Source organism: Protopterus annectens, chromosome 7.part0, assembly GCF_019279795.1.
Source record: "Protopterus annectens isolate FY-2018-M chromosome 7.part0, PAN1.0, whole genome shotgun sequence".
Classification (NCBI taxonomy): Eukaryota; Metazoa; Chordata; order Ceratodontiformes; family Protopteridae; genus Protopterus; species Protopterus annectens.
In genome coordinates this window covers 1977542282-1977560609 of record NC_056739.1, presented here as the reverse complement: position 1 = coordinate 1977560609, position 18328 = coordinate 1977542282, and the positions used below count along the sequence as shown (strand labels likewise).

The 18328-nt window shown below is 40.9% G+C and overlaps 1 protein-coding gene across 2 annotated transcripts in view; it reads left to right on the top strand.

The window, feature by feature from the left end:
* The window catches only part of ADAMTS17 (ADAM metallopeptidase with thrombospondin type 1 motif 17), a 3302852-nt gene that overhangs the window by 2544280 nt on the left and 740244 nt on the right, over positions 1–18328 (top strand). For both annotated transcript variants that reach the window (XM_044078403.1, XM_044078402.1), the window contains one exon: positions 6634–6769. In XM_044078403.1, the coding sequence (XP_043934338.1) occupies positions 6634–6769 (136 nt within the window). The remainder of the gene's footprint in view (positions 1–6633; positions 6770–18328) is intronic.

The following is an 18328-nucleotide window of genomic DNA, read 5'->3' as shown; positions in this document are numbered from 1 at the left end:
ACTTCCCTTAAAGGCACACTCCCTGTGAGTACCCACTTCCCTTAAAGGCACAGCACTCCCTTAAAATTCTTAGCATGTCGAGTGGTACATTGCTGGCATCCTCTCCGGTTCAGCTGGTTAATCTGGGAATCTTGAGACAATGCTACAATTGTCTCATGTACACAGTCAACCCTCTCCTCCTCCCAACAAACACAAATACATGTGAGAGATGCAACTATATAGCCAAACTGGAGGCTGAACTCTCTCAACTCAGGACTGGCAAGACCAGACAGGAGGAGAAGGTAACCACACACACACCAAACCCAGTCCCACATAGACCTACCACATCTGCAAACCAAAAACATAAAAACACAAAGACATACTCGGAGGCTCTGACAAAAAACATACCAAAACAACAGAGGCTTCCAAGGCAGACACCCAAAAATCCACCACCTCAAAACATAACACATGCATCACATACTTCAACAAATCAGTGTGTCAAACAATCACAGCCCTTAAGGCCAAACACCATGCCTGATACACTAGTAATAGGTAACTCTATAGTCAGACACACTGACGTTCCACTTACCAGGCTGAACAAGGAGAGGGTAACGGTGAGCTGCTTATCGGGAGCTAGGATCCACCACATAACACACGCACTCAGGTCACTCCAAAGCAAGTACAAATATGACTCCATCATTGTCCTTGCCGGCGTGAATGAACTGAGATGTACCTCCCTGGACTACATGAAAAGAAACATAGAGGAGCTCTCTGATTATGTAGCCCAGGCTGGTATGACCCTGACCATGAGCAGCATCTTGCCCTCACCAAGAATGATGCCACAATACAAAGACAAGATGACCAGCTTTAAAAATTGGCTCAAATATTGGTGTCATTCTAGAGGGATCCAATGTCTGTCTGCTTGGGATGACATGCTGGACAAGCCACGCTGCTTCCCAAGGGACGGCTTGCATCTGTCACCACTGGGCTTCCGGATATTGGCTAAGCCTCTTGCCTCCCCCATAGTGCCTTTTTTTTAGGCAAGGCTCAAAAGACAAACCCACCTCCTTAGAAAACAAAAATGGAAAAAAAATTAAGGGTAATGCTGCTCAATGCCAGAAGTCTAAATCTCAAGATGCAGGCTCTCGAAGCACTCCTCAGTATGGAGGACATTGATGTCTGTGCAGTAACTGAAACCTGGTTCAAGGCTCCTGAGTGCACCCCAGCACTACCAGGCTATACCTTGTATCATGCGTTTTGGCCCCAAACTGGAGCCAAACCAAAAAAGGAGGGGGAGTGTCCATATTCATCAAGGACCCCCACACCTCCAGGTTAGTGGCAACACATGAAGCATCAGAGACCATCCAGGTGCAACTAACCGTAGGCAAAACTGCTATACAACTGGTAGCATGTTACAGACCACCCTCCCAATCTCAGGAACCCCACTCAGTCTTCCTGAAGACATTGGAGGATATGAATGTCTCACCAAACACCATCATATTGGGAGACTTCAACTACCCTAACATAGACTGGGTGCATTATTCTAGCCCAAACACCCTAGCCCAAAGGTTCCTGGAATTCATAAATTCAAACGCAATGGAACAGCTAGTCACCTCTCCCACAAGAGGTGATAATATACTAGACCTGATCATCACAAACATGGGGACAAAGTGCTCCACACCGGAAGTATACCCTTCACTAGTGAGGTCTGACCACAAACTAATCACCCTGGATATATATATCCCACCTCCACCCCCAACACAAAAGACTACAGTGAAAAACTTCTCAAAAGCTGACTTTACACTTCTTAAAACTGAGATGGTATCCTTTAAGCCCACTGGGACAGTGGAAACCACACCCCACAATGCAGAATCCTTCACAAATGCTTTCTACGGACATCTCCAAGAATGCATGGATCATGCAATCCCTAATAAAACCAAGACCCTCTCCAGCAAGGGCAGGTGTCCTGTCTGGTGGATCCCAGCCATAAACAAATTGTATAACAAAAGAAGGAAGCTACTGCACGACAGAGCAAAATCCCATAAAGAGAAGGCATCTCTGATCAGCACTAGTAGAAAGCTATGTTCTCTCATAAAAACATCCAAGGCCAACTTTGAGAGAAAAATCGCTATGGACACTAAAGATAACCACAAGGCCTTCTTCAGCTATGTTAGAAACCTGGGTTGAAACCCTCAGATATGTTCAGAGTTAGTTCACAATGACAAAAAATACACAGAACCCACAGATATTGCCAACATTCTGGCAGACAGGTTCAGTGCAAATTTCTCCCCTCCCTCACCCCCAAAAGAAGAAATACTCATCCCAGCTGACTGTAACCGCCCTGTCATCTCAGATGTCCAGGTGAGAACTGCCCTCAGCAAAGCTAAAAACACAGCATCAATGGGACCCGACGGTATCCCGGGTTGTGTGCTACGTGAACTCCAAGAGGAGCTAAACCCGCACATAAAAATGCTATTTAACCTTAGCCTTACTACAGGATATGTACCTGAAAACTGGTGTACAGCAACAGTAGTCCCACTCCACAAAGGAGGCACCTCTACTGACCCTGGTAACTACTGCCCCATAAGCTTAACCAGCCTGGTCTGCAAAGCTATGGAAAGAATCATTATGGAGCTGATAAACAGAGACATTGGGGACTTACAAACACTTGATCCCACCCAGTTTGGCTTTGTAAAAGGCAGATCCTGCCATTTAAATCTGGTTGACTTTTTCAAAACAGTCACTAGAGCCATTGACGAGGGCAAAGCAGTCCATACAGCCTACCTGGACTTGGCTAAAGCTTTCGACACAATACCCCACTCTGGCATCATAGACAAGCTCAACAGCTTAAATGTAAATCCATATGTCACAAGATGGGTGGCAAACTGGCTAAAGGATAGAACCCATAAAGTCAAAATCGCTGGAGCCATGTCAGACTCAAAGCCAGTGACAAGTGGTGTCCCACAGGGCTCTGTCCTGTGACCCCTCTTGTTTGGCATTTATTTCTCAGATGTGAAAGCAAACATGGGTGGGTTGTGGCTGACAAAGTTTGCAGATGACTGCAAACTAGGTGCCATAGTCGATACACCAGCTGACACATACATCCTACAGAAAGACCTCACTGACATGGACAACTGGTGCCGGAGTCATGGCCTTAAACTAAATGCCAAAAAATGTATAGTCATCCCCTTTGGGAAAAACAAAGTGCCCACAAATTATCACATAGGCGGTAACCTACTGAGTACAGAAAAAGTAATCAGAGACCTGGGGACCCAAGTCGATAGTGACCTCTCATTTGACACCCACGTTGCCAAAGTGGTTAGAAAGACTTTCTACCTTGCCCACCTTATCATGAAGGGATTCACATCCAGATCAAAGGAGGTCATTGTGCCCCTGTACTCCTCCCTTATCAGGCCCATGATTGAGTACAATGCCCCATTTAGTATGTACCTCACCCGGCACCTGCAACAGCTAGAGAGACCCCAAAAGTACCTCACCAAAAGGATCAAGGGTCTCAAACATATGTCATATGCTGCCAGACTAAAGAAACTCCAACTCTATTCAGTAGCATACCGCCTACTCAGATGTGATCTGTGCCTGACGTACAAGGCCATGTCCAATCAGGAATTGATGGACATGCTCCACCTCAAAAAATCCAAATCCATCAGAACCACGAGAGCTAAAGATTTGAACCTCAGCACAAATATGAATAGGACATGCTGGAGGGACAGATTCATAACTCAGAGGCTTCCCATACTCTGAAACAGAATCCCAGTTTATGTTAGGCAGTGCCCCTCACTGACTGTCTTCAAGAGAAATCTTGACGAGTGGATGGGAGATCGTAGGTTTACCCCCAGGGGTCATCTCTGTGTCACTACAAGACAGAAGCACAGTAAACTAATTCTATTATGTAAGGTGGTCTTCACTGTGTCACTACTAGACAGAGGTACAGTATTCTAAATCTATTCTGTACACTTTTGTACCATTACATGGGGTGGCGAAAGCCACATCACTATGGCTAGGCTTATAAATGCCCCAGGGCAGATAGCCTAGTACCAAACTATGAAACTATGAAGGTTTCTATGGCCCTCAGAATGATTAGCCACTCTCAAGACTTCAAGACAATTCTAGGAAATTACCTAAATAGTACCTGGAGATGTCTCTGCAGTCATTCCATTTGAAATATTCCTCTTTCCTACTTTATTCATATCCTTCCCACCTCTTCTTCTCCTCCTACATTAATTCTCTTATCTTTTTAACTTCCTGTACTCTACTTTGACTATTAACTAATTCTCTCTGTTCCTCTCTTAATTTCTTGCCCACAGATAACTGACACTACCTTTCTTTACTCCACCCCTTCTCTCATTTCTCCTTACACTGTAAATCATCAAACAAACTGCTACAATGACCTCTCAAGACCTATATTAGGAACTCACCTGCATTTTCCACTCTGTTTTACCCACCTTCCTATTACTCACATCCTATTAGAATTATCTAATTTACCAAATTATCCCTTTCTTGTACAGCAATGCTCACCTATTGGACCTTATTATATATTAACTTTTATTTGTATGCATTACAATTTTACTGGCATTACCAAACGGAGAGTTAATTACTTGCTTTTATTTTCTTGTTACTTGTGTAACCTGTACAGTGAATGTATTACTTGCTTAATTTGTACTGTGTATTTTCTTATTGTATACTTTGTATTGTGGAGTTTTTCTCCCCGGGCCTCTGCTGAAAAAGGGCGCAAGCTCAGTCGGACTAACCCGGTCAACAAAAGTAAAATAAATAAACAAATAATAAATATTACTGATTTTTTTTTCTGCTGCTTATATTTTAAACTCATTGTTATTTATTTCTTTGGCTTGGGAAGTCATTTACAACCAGAATAACACCCTGGTGTTACAGGTTTATTACACAATGGTGCAGGATTATTATATAGCAGGACTTGTGCTATTTATGGCAATAATCCACACCTTGTTATGTCTTATTCTGCAAACAAATAAGAGTTTTGCTGAGATTCAGAGATGCTACCTACATTGTACCATATGGTTATATAGCCAGCCATAGCCTCTGTAACTTATGGATTTTTTTCATTAAGAAACTTGCACCCTTGGCATGTTTAGAGTACCTCCCTCATCCCAAGTGGCTCCTACAGTACCAAGGCCACTAATGGAACCCCAGTTGCCTGTGTCATAGTCAAAGCTCTAACCATCTATGCAGTAGAGTTAAACAGTTCTTGTAATGAAATGCAATCACTCAAAGAGTACTCCGTGAAGCTTATTAATACAAGTATTTTGGAGTGATCCTGAGATGCTATTTTTGCTACTACTATGCATCCTTCTCTTTCCTTGCCATTTGTGCTCATCCATGATGCTATCTAATAGAGATAGCAGAACAGAGTAATGCAGTAGACAATATGCATATCATATTACAGTAGAAAGCTACTTTATACAAGGATGGGTTATTGAGACTGACTTTGTAAATGGGGAAAGAGGGATTGGCTTATACCTTTGACTTGTGATGATTCATAAACATGGTTTCACACAGTAAGCCCATCTTCAATCAGATATGATTTATAATGTAGTTCCATACAGATGTGGGGTAACCAAAGTGCTCATTACATGTATGAAAAAGGAACCTGTGGAACATTTGTGCTTACTATATAGAATTATTTACATATCATATACACATGATGTATATATAGGTTTACTATTACATTCCTGAAACTGTTTCGCTTGACTGGCATGTGGTTGAAAGGCAGTTTTCAAGTGGGAAGAATGCCGAACCAGAAAACACTGACCATACTACAGTGAATGTGTAATGTAGTTTGATTTTCTGAGTTTGACATTGTGTATGGAGATTGAGGTTCAGTGAGGAACAGGGAATTAACCCATTTCCTCACTGTAGTGAGGTCTTGGAGTTGGTGTATATAATTTTCAGGGGGTGTGGGAGGTGTAGGGGGCTTGCCCTCCTGAAAAATAGTAAAATACACATATGTTGACTGTGGAAAGTCACAGTACCATAAGCTGCATAGCATGGGTGACTGACATCACCTCCTGCTATGTTGAATACATTGAACTCCACGAGTTAACGTATTCCATTTCGAGTTTGCTGCGGATTTGGTGTGGATTTGTCTTTCCATGTCGATGTTTTGACTGGTCAACCAAAGCAGTTTCGGGAATGTAATAGTAAACCTATAAATATACATATATATATATATATATATATATATATATATATATATATATGTAAAGATGGATAGATTGCTGGAGTTTTCCATAATTGTCTGTTATAATTTGTTCTCAGTGCGCCTTTCTATGATCGTTTTTCCAAAAAGGGTATGCATTTCTAACTCCCATGTCAGCACACCATGTTGTTTTAATAATCATGATTTACCCTCAAAAATATTTGGGTCCTACTGTGTAAAAGAAGGTACACCTTATGTAAATCACTATTTAGCAGGTGGATCACACTTATGGCAACTTCACACAACATGTTCTGTTTTTTTGTTCCTAAGTAAATGTCAAAAAAAAATGTCTGTGATCAAGTGGGTATAAGTTACTGTAGAAATGATATTGTGCCTTCACTGTGAAGGGCAGATTCATATCCGTTTTGTAGATACATCACTGTTCATATTTTGTGTTCTAGGTGAAAGAAAGACCATTGTTTTGTGTTCTAAGATTGTGAACAAGACCATGACCCTGGCAAATGATAGCTTTTGTCATCAGGAGTCACGACCCCTGCCCCAAGTTAGAAAATGCAACATCCATCCTTGTCAGTCACGGTAAGAGACCCCTTTATTAGATATGCACCACATGTTTAGCAAAATAATAATAATAATCTGCACTTGAACTTTAAGCCAGTAACATATTGTTGTTATGTTATATGCACTCCCAGTCAGCAGATTGTATTTGTATTGTTGCCTAGTCTAGTTAACTAGTTAAATCTAGATCATTTGCAGTGAGTGGTGGTGAAGGTCTGTAAAACATACAGCTGTGAATGTACTTGCTTGTGATAAAAGAATAAACTCGAGAAAACCACCCGTTTAGGTCAGGGGATGGATCAATCCATCTTGGAAAATGAACAAGCCAGAATATGAGGATATGAGCCCTAGATCTTCCTAATTTTAACTCTTCAAAAAGATCATATTAATAATGTTTTACAATTCAAACATCTCAGCTATAAAATGAGGACAAAAAACAAACAACAATAAGCAATAAGAACAGTAAAAGCACCAGGCACAGATTCCAATCAAATAAAAAGAAGAAGTAAACCCTCCAGACACCTCGATCTTGGTTTCAGTCCTTTTGTTTTCAGCTCTTCACACAGGATGGAGAAGTACTGCTAAGTGAGTTAACAATGTGAAAATCTACTACTTAGATACATATTTTTCAGGGGGGGTGGAGTTACACATGTGGTCCTCCCTGATTGGTAGATGAGGAAGGCCAGAGGTCAGCCGATGTCACTTATGGTGGATGTAGTTCCATGATGGGCTGATCAGATGTATTAATGTGATAACAGCTTGAGGCACAAGTTTCAGTTAGAACATGCATGTAAAATACCCCTGTATAAATCTGCAGTGTGTCAAATACAGATAGAGTTTGTCCACCTTTGTTTCAAATCCAGTAACACTTTGTAAATGGTTAAAGTACGTTTTGGTTTAGAAGGGGAAATAGTTGGATTCTGTGGCTCTTATGCCTAATGCTTCAGCAGATCCACTTCTAATAAGTGTACGAATTCTTGAAGGGACTTAGCCCATAACTCCGTGTATTATTGTCTTAAATTGAAGCCACATGATTTTGATGTTGTCTACTATGTTTTGTCCATGTTTGTCACCCTACTGAAAATTGCATATTATACTTATCTCTAAATGTTTCATATTGTTCCTAATGTATTTATACTCTGCTTTCTGGAGCGTTTCTCCCCGGGCCTCTGCTGAAAATGGACATATATCCAGTCGGACTTTCCTGGTAAATAAATGTAAAATAAATAAAATAAATTGTATCTGAGTCCTATTACAGTGAGTATCAGATAATGGTATAAACATTATATAGGGTGCTTAGAAGAAATAGTAGGAAATCACTTAACAGAATTGCATAAAAATATGCTGTCAGGGAAACAGCTAGATGGAAGTTAAACGCTCCACTTTTATAGGAGAGTGTTTATGATGCTCACAGAAAGACATTTCCAGTTCGACAATAAACATTCTACTTACTCATTCCATTTGACCTTGACTAACCAGAGTAGAGGTCTATGCCAAGTTAAAACCCACAGGAAAAACAGATAACAAAGAAAGTGTGCAATACTTGTCATAAGAGCACTAGTGCACGTCAGCTGTCCCTGTCCAAAAACTCCAAACATGTGAACCCTATGCAGAGCAAAACTTATGGTTTCCATACCCTTACTGGGTTTTTGGCTAGTCCTGCTGGATTTAATAAAATTGTTTATGATTAAGTTTCCTTAAGCTGAGGACACTTTGGATGGAACATGTGTGTTAAGTCCACATTTCTTGTGTGCTTCAGGCTTAATTTTCCATCGTAATTCCTTCTTCTCGTTATGTAATTTTTGTTGCCCTCCAGTGTTTCCTAAGTTAACTAGTTCTAGGAGTGTGTGAAACTGAAAACCTTCCCGGTCTGGGTGTTCCATCACGTGCTTTGCAAGGGAGTTCTTTTGGATTTTTACTCAGATATCTGACTTCCTGGTTTACCCTTCTTTTTAGTTTAATTGTTTTTCCATTGTAGAAATAAGGCATTTCCTGCAGCTTGCCCTGCATACCACTGACTCTGTGCTACAGTTACTTCAATGATGCTTGGGTATCTTTTGCCCCTGTTGGGACATTTGAAGTTATTGGTGTTGTTCATTAGTGGGCAGTAGTTGCAGCCAGGCAGTCCACATCTGCAGGTCCCTTTTCTTACCGCATTATCTTTAGTGTTTATGCTTTCACGTAGCTTCTGATGCTTCCTGCTTTCTTAAGCATGAATAAAGTGCGTGCTGGCAGTATATTGTTTAATTGTCTATTCTTGGTGATAACTATCCAGTTGTTGATTATGGTCTTCCTGATTTCTCCATAGTAATGGGTGAATATTGCAGCCATGCATCTGTCCCATTTAGGTATTAGGAAGTTGCTTGCCCTGTTCCTGAATTTCCTGTGATGTCTTACTTGCTGGTACCAGAAAGATGATCTTGTCAGTTATCTTGAGGTCCTTTATAGGTTGTAGAGTGGTTCAGAGTAGTCTGTTTCAGTGGCCTCTAGCTAGGAGGTCCTCTTCAAGTTCAGCCATATTTTTGGAGAAACCTCGGAAGGGCTTTTGGATGTTCTTGCTACTCTCATCTCTTGAGATTTTATGATGTTTCTTGTGGTGACTCTGGGGTGCATGCTGCTGTTATGGAGTAGAAGGTTATTCCTACCCTCTGTGCAACCTGGCAATCCAGATCTGGAACCTAGCATTATCTCTCCACATTCATCTGGTAGCTCTTTATATTCCTTCAATAGAGAATGTCATGGCAGGCTTCCTGAGCAGAATTTCAGCTCCCAGTCACAAATGGATGCTTCACAGGGAAGTATTCATGGACATACTCCACAAGTGGGGTATTCCACAAGCAAATATTTTTGCCTCCATCCAGAACAGACAGATTCCCAAATTCTGCACAAGGAATCCACATCCACAAACATGGAAAGTGAACGCTTTCTCCTTCTCTTGGGAGGGAATGTACCTGTATGTTTTTCCCCCTTCACCTTAATTCAGAAAGTCCCCCTGAAAATACAAAGGGACAACCCAAAAATCCTACTGGTGACTCTCTTTTGGCCAAGACAGCATTGGTTTCCCCTCCTACACATACTAGCCAAGGGCAGTCACCACAGGTTACCCCACCAAATAGAACTGCTCACACAGGACAGGGGATCCCTACTACAACCTCAGGTGAACAATGTGAAATTAACCTTATGGGTGATAGGGTTTTGATCCCCTACAGACACCTATACTCAAAGGATGTACTCAATGTTCTGCAGGAGGCCAGAAAACCTAGTACTAGGAGAAACGATGTATCCAAATGGAATAGATTATCCTACTGGTGTCAATGGAAAAACCAGGACCCTCTGACTACCTCTATACCTATGGTCCTTTCCTATCTGTGTGAGCTACTTCACTCAGGACTAACATACTCATCAGTCAAAGTGAATTTATTTGCCATCTCTGCCTGTCTGCCTATCTCCCCTCCTCTGGCTTCTAGACTGGAGGTCAAACTTTTCCTCAAAGGGGTTCTTCACATCAGGCCTCCCAGGAAACCTATCCCTCCCCCTTGGAACCTGAACTTCATACTAGAAAAACTTACATTGTCACCCTTTAAACCAGCTCATTCAGTATCCCTGAAGCTATGCACACTGAAAACAGTTCTACTAGTGGCCCTTACATGTGCCAGGAGGGTATTGGAGATACAAGCCCTCATGGTTAGCTCTCCCTACCTTATTTTCCACAAGGCCAGAGTTGCTCTCAGGACCAACCCTTCCTACATACCTAAGGTGGTTAATGAACTTTCACTAAACCAGACCATTAACCTACCGGTTTTCTACCCTCAACCACAAAATTCCTCATAAAGGACTCTCCATTCCTTGGATGTCCACAGACAACTGAGGTATTACCTAGACAAAACCAAGCCTATCAGAAAGTCAGATCAACTTTTCAGCTCCTTCCATCCGAGAGCTCTAGGGAATGCAGTCTCCAAGCAGACCATTTCTTCATGGATTTCTAAATCTATTACTTTATGCTACTCTTACCATGGAAAATCCCTGCACGGTCAAGTTAAACCTCACTCTACCAGGGCAGTTGCTTCCACAGCTGCCTTTTTCAAAGGAATTGACTATGCTTCCATCCTGGAAGCTACGACTTGGACTTCTGTTCACACCTTTACCAAACATTACAAACTGGACCTAGTGTCTAGAGCTAGAGCAGGGTTTGCCAGGTCTATCCTCCAAAGACTCATTGACCAGGGAACACAATCCTCTACCCAGAACCATATCTAAAAACTCTGGTACTCTCCATACTGTTATGAATACTGCAATATGTGAATAGAAGGACATAGAATTGTTGTGTAAGAACTTACCATAACCTTAAATGTCCTTCTCTTCCATGTTGCAGTATTCAGTCCCCTCCCACCTGCCCCTCTACCTTTATCATCTAACATACCATACTGACTTGTGGGGACATAACCCTTCTATCCTCCAGTCTCTTCACTAAACACACACTACCTGCTACCCTGACTCTAGCCTACATGTAATTCTAAGGGCTCCCTTGGGACCCTTCTTACTCACAGGACTACTAATGTATGCAGCAGTTCATTATGAGGAGGGTAAGGGCAGACGTCACCTTTATTCCCTATGTCGGTTTATGGCCCTGGCAAGGGACATCACATGTACCCTCCAGAAGCAAAGACTTTGATATACTGTCCGGAAGGCGGTGCTGCTGGCAGCACCTCCCTACTGTTGTGAATACTGCAACATGGAAGAGAAGGACATCTAAGGTTATGGTAAGTTCTTACACAACTATTTTGTATACATCTATATATATATATATATATATATATATATATATATATATATATATATATTATATGTATATGTGTATAGTAACAACTAACTCACATGTAAATATGTATATAGCATTATTTTCTGCATAGTTTGGACACTGCATGTAAGACTCTTTTTTTTCTTGCATATTTCTCTTTGTATCAGTTTATTGTTTATATTGCTTTAGTATGTTTTCAATATGTTTGGCTCATCAGTTACTCCCAACTCAGATTGATATTTTAATAGGTAATTTATGATCTGTGCTCTACCTTGGCAAATACAATATAATTAATCAATAAATAATAAGAATTATCATTTAAGTCCCATGCAAATTGCAAGGATTTCTAGACTAAACTCCAGGCTATAAAAGGGATAGAAAGGCAGAACTTTGACAGACAGGTGTTCTTCAGTAAGTGTGAACAGGTAGTTATGACTTAGTTTGATTATATACTAATTCCATGATTGCAGCACATGCAAGAGTTCCCCTTATTCTGATGTATTGATATCTCAGAATTAATATACAAGTCACAGAGGTGTTGTACTTTTACTTTCATCCCAATATTCCACCAGTGTGGTACACAGAAGGTAAGTATCCCTTTTTGGAGGAACATGAAGGTAGGCACTATTCTCCAGACAGGACTTATATTTCATTGGAATTGTCTTCTCAGTTTACTAGGGGACTACTACTCTGTTAGTTTTAAAAATTAAACTTTAGTCACAACTAATTTTTCCTTGAAAGAAAAACAGACAGTTTCTTTCCTTGCTTGTGAATTTTTCCTTTCCTGCAGCTGACCATTGGGGAATCTAGAATCCTGGTGCCCTTTCTCATTCACCGGGTCTGTTGACTATTTCTGCCATTCCTGGACTTGCTCCAATAAGGATCAGGGCTGAATAGGAGATGAGGACATCCTAGCTCCCCATCATGCTGCATACTGGCAGGATTTTTTTTAATTTAACAACTTCCTGTTCCACACTCTTGCAGTCACCTTGGTATGTCTGAAGGCTTCTCTCCTCTGTGGACCATGCCTCTCTGCATGGAGTGTCTAGATGAATGCCCTTCTCCCCTGGGATGAGTCCACCCATCCCTCACTTGCCAGCACCTCAGTTGCTCAAGCTACTAATCAAATTCAGGATGCCTGGGCCATAATTAGAGCTTTATCCCTCTTCACAATGGCACTGGCTTGTACTTGTGAATTTTTTTGAAAGAAAAGGTGCACCTCAAAGCATCTAGAATTCTATGATTTCTAGGGACCTAGTGGCCTCCAGATACCTAGCTTAATTCAGTTACATTCCCCAGACAAGTTACAGTAGAATTTTGGCCAATTAGGATTAATTAAAATCGAGGGGGGGGGACTAAAAGTAAGACAAAGTGTGAAAAAGCAGCAAATAAGTAATCTATCTGGGTGGTGTGTGGCCAGGATAAGGAGAAATATAGGAAGGCACTGAAGAAGTGCAAGGGAGACTAATGTGCATTAGAAGGTTCAGAGAAGTACTTTGTGTAGGGCACCATTTCACCTAAAGCTGGCCTTGTTGACTGCGAGTCAGGCATCTGATGTGTATCGAGCTGGTAAAGTGGCAATAATTAGTAGGTGCTTAATGAGACAGTTTGTGGATGAAAGTGAATGACCAAATCTGTTTGATTATAGATAATGGTCACTGACATGCCATAATACAGCCCCACCTCATTCCAGTTAGCCCCACGTATTCAATTGTATCTTGCAAACCCCCCTACTTTGAAGTCATTAGCTGCCATTGTTTATGACATCATAAAACTGAAAGGGTGAAACAGTGAATGTAACATGTTAGCAGTAAACAAAGAAGTTAATAATCAGCCACAAGACGTAGCAGCTGACCACTAGAAATATTTTGTGCAAGCTATAGAATAAACAAAGATATATATCTGGAGTTGTACAGACAGAAGGGAACTACAGACATGATACCTGCTGCTGCCACAAGTGAAAATAAAAACACAAGATCTATGGAACCAGGAGACATCCATGGTATTCATATATATAATCAAAAACCTAACTAAATCCTTATCGGTCATGTTATATAAAATGACAGCATGTATAATTGTATGTAAAATCTTGGAAAGAGTCATAGTGGACTTTATCCAAAAAAAACACGGATGCCTGTTTCTGCTAAGTGTGGAACAGCATTGATTTGTTATAGTAAGGCTTGGCTTTTGAATCGCATGACATTCTTTTAAGGAGATAATAGCACTTGAAAAGCTGACAGTGCATGCGACTTTCCTTGACATTGCTAAGACATTCCATTACTATTCCATGAAATGAAATAATGGTCAAATTAACAGCATTACATATTGGTCCATATATAATTTAATGCGTTAAAGAACTGCTGCTTATCCTCATGGGGTTTACCAGTGGCATCCTACAGGGATTGTGTTTTCATAGGATCTTAGGATCATAGGAGGTTACTAGGCTATCAACCCAGAGGTTATTTCAAGCCTAGCCAATTCATCCCAATGTAATACCATAGATACTCTGGTCAATACCCAGGATTGTATTTATTAATGACTTCCCATGTTCAGGGAGGTTGTGGGTACGATCTCCGGTAAGACTTTATGGTGTCCCATCCACTCATCCAGGTTCCTTTTAAGTGTCTTAGAGGTTCTCTGCTTCACATGAATTGGCAGCCTATTCCAAAGATGTGGCAGTCTCTGGGAGACAAATCAGTCCCTCCAGCACTTACTATTCATGTTGCAGGCCATATTTAGGTCCCTGTAATGGGTAGCTCTAGTACCGTTTGATTTATGGATGTGTAGCAAATACATTAGGTATGGGTCAGAGATTGCTCTGTAAGTCAGGCATAAGTGTCACTTAAGAAGTCTATACGATACTGAATATAGTGAAAGGATCTTTAGTTGGTCTGTGTAAAGCACATGATGGACTCCCTTGATCTTCTTAGAAACCTCTGAGTTCTGTCCAATTGCTGCGGGTGCTTTGTATGGTACATGCCGAAAGGGGTGTTATACTGAATTATGTGCCTGATTAGTGATGAGTATAGAGTAGTTATAACCTCCTTTGCTCTAGAGGTGATGCCTGTACTAATCAAGTGTGCTACATAGAAAGCCTTCCTTACTACAGTAGACACGTGGTGGTCAAAGTTAAGTTCGCAGTCTACTTGTGATCCTAGATCTTTTACCACTTTGTAGGTACATAATGTATTGTTGTTATTTGATAGTGTGAAGGGACATTGTTTCTACCTAAAGGAATGATGAAGCATTTCTTTGCATTCAGTTTGAGACCGTGACTAAGACACTAGTCATTTGGGGATTCAGTAATGATGTCAGTATACTTCAGGAGGGTCTTACTCAGACCAATGACTGTTGTCTTAGTCACAGTCTGAAAATGAATCCAAAGAAATGCATCATTTCTTTCAGAATAGGTGTTCTCATAGGGTATGATAACCAAATGTGGTGATGACTACAAACTGGGTAACATAATTACTTCGGTTAAAGGATGCCAGAGCCCTGCAGGCTGGTATATACAAATACACAACTATTGAACTAATGATGGAATCATAGGATCATAGGAAGTTACTAAGCTATTGGCCCTAAGGCTCTTATAAACCTAGCCAAGAGTTTAGCCCATGTTTAGACAAGTCAGCACCCAAACCCCTGGCCAGCAGGGGCACAGGTAGAATCCTAGGGGTGTGTTTTCTGTTTCCCATCCAGTTATCCAGGTTGCGCTTAAAAAGGGATAATGAAGTACTCCGCTTGATGTGGAGAGGGAGTCTATTCCACAGATGGTGGAGTCTTTGGGACACAAATTTGTCCCGCCAACAAGTCCTATTGATGTCACAGACCAGGTTGAGGTCACACTTGCGGGTTACTCAAGTGGAACTTGACTTGTGGATATGTAGCAGCCCCACCAAGGCAGGGTCTGAGATTGCTTTGTATACCAGACAGAGGTCACCTCTGAAGAGTTTGTATGAAAGTGAGTAGAGGGACAGGGCTTTTAGCCTATCTGTGTAGAGCAGATGTTTGAAGCCCTGGGTTGTCCTGGTGAGGAACCTCTGTGGTCTCTCCAGCTGCTGCATGTGTTTTGTGAGGTACATGCCAAAGGGAGCATTGTACTGAATAATTGGCCTTATAAGGGAAGAATACAGGAATATTATGACCTCCTTGTTCCTGGATGAGATACCCTTACTTATGAGGTGAGCCATGTAGAAATCTTTCTGTAGAATGGAAGCAACATGGTGGTCAAAAGTCAGGTTGCTATCAACCTGGGTGCTCAAATCCCTCATGACTGAGTGCGTGAATGGAACACTGTTATTAATGTGATAGTATGTGAGGACGTCACTCTCCCCAAAGGGGATGGTGATGCATTTTTTGGCATTTAGCTTCAGGTCATGTTTCTGGCACCAGTCCTTTGTTTGGGTGAAACTGTCTTGGAGGATGTCCACATCGCTTGGGGAATTGATGACTGCTCCCAGCTTGCAGTCATCGGCAAACTTGGTCAGCCATAGCCCACTGGTTTTGGTCTGCACCTCAGAGAAGTATATCCCAAGGCCCCAAGACCGATCCTTGGGGTATGCTGCTCGTTACGGGTCTACTGCTTGAGGTGGCTTCCCCTGTTTTGATTAGGTGGGTTCTATCAGTGAGCCAGTTTGCTACCCATCTGATAACATACAGATTGATGCCTAATTGAGAGAGTTTATCTACTATGCCTGAGTGGGGAATAGTGTCAAAGGCTTTGGCCAGGTCAAGGTAGGTGGTGTGCACCATCTTCCCCTCCTCCATGGATTTGTTGACTGTCTCAAAGAAGTCAACCAGATTTAACAGACATGACCTCCCCTTGACAAAGCCAAACTGTGTGGGGTTAAGTGTTTGGAGGTTACCAATGTCCCTGTTAATGAGGTCCATGATAATCCATTCTATGGCCTTGCAGATCAGCCTAGTTAGGCTGATGGGTCTATAATTTCCCAGATCTGCGGATGCTCCACCTTTGTGAAAAGGGATGACAGTGGCTGCCCTCCAATTGGATGGGGCAAAGCCGGTACTCAGGCTTTGGTTGATAATAATCTTTAATGTCACTAAATGTAGTATCATGTGATCTGTAGAAAAAGATCCAATTTTGATTGAAAAATAAAAGGCCAAGTCAAAATATTGACTACATTATGAAAGATCTAGAGACAGTGCTAGCTACCAATTTCAACTCTGACCAGTTTGTATATCTACTAAAGTCAAAAAGGCATATTCTGTAGTCCAGCTACCTCTAAAGAGCAAATCTAGTCACTGCATGGAGACCGTTGTGCCAGTTTATACCTCAGTGATCCAATACATTACTGAATATAATATGCAGCCTTTAAACAATCCACCTAGAGGAACATGAAAGGTACAATGATTATGTAACCAGAGTTGGAAAACTTGAACTATTTAGGATTTCTTTAGGAAGTGAGATTATATTCTGAGCCAGATTCATGAATGTCTGCACTAAGTGTACACAATCTATATTCAAGAATATCCCTATCACATTTTGTGCTGTCTATTCACTCAAAAAGATTAGACTAAGTGTAGATATAGTCTACACATTGTGGTAACCTTTGTGAATCCACTAATTCCACATGCCATACCAAGTTCAGTCAGATGTGCAATTTTCACCTTTTTGTTTTTCTTTGTTAACCTTTATGAATCCCGCTTGATATTTAAGGCTGCAAGAAAATCAGTAGGAAAACTAAAATTAAGAGAAATGAGGTGGGGGTTATGCTTGTGTTGTCTTTTCACTCAGAATGATGTACATGAGATCTGCACTTAGTGTAGGTGTTAATGAATCTGGCCCTCTGTTTATTAAGGATTAGTTAGGGGTGATCTCTGTAACGTAATGCCTGATCCGAATCTGCTTGGGAATGCACTATTTGTGGAGTAAACACTAGATCAGGAAACCTAATATTACAAATAACTATCAACTGCAGAAAAAAAATATGCCAGATGCATTATGAGTTTTAGCAAATGCAGTCATAGCAAAATTCATTCCTTTTCATAAAGGCTGTAGTGGGACTTGAGAGTTAATTTATAAGATGTCAGTACTATCTTGAAGTACGTTTACTGTCAATTTATGATACAGGTGTTGTTTCTTCCAGCAAATAATGCATTGTTGTCTTCTGTTTTCACCCCAGACTTGTATATCTCTCCTTGCTTATATTAATGTCATTAATGACCTATCCCAGATTTTCTCATGGGCTCTTTCTGCCTTTGAGACATACCACATCACTCAGGTGATGTCATCATCTCCAAGTGTCAGTGCCTGCCTTGTTCCTTTTCAGTTGAGGAATTAAAAGAATCCCCTTTATTTACTGCTGATTCATTGACAAAGCTGAATAAGCATTTTCAACATTTAAAGCAAGTGCTTTTTTATTAGATACAGTATTGGGCCCATCGTTGTATTAAGGGCCTTTCATAAAAAGCCATTGAATCAGTTAAATAGTGTTGGCTCATTTTAAATATTTCATCCGAGTCAAAATCACTTTTATTTATTTCAGACTTGTGCATCTTAGAAGGCTGTCTTTTTGTGTCATAGTGTGTAACCTTTTTATCTGTTTCTGCTCTGAATATTTAGTGGCACAGATGTAAAGAATGCTGTTGAACATATTACTCTCATTTGCAGACATGCTAATTGTCAGTGCTATCGTTTTGATAATTTCATTAGTTCTGCACTGGCGTTTATGATACTCTCTTTACATTTTGTCACAATCTGTTGCATCAGTCATTTGGTGTTTTTAGTATTTATAACACTCAAGGAACTTATTTTACTTGCC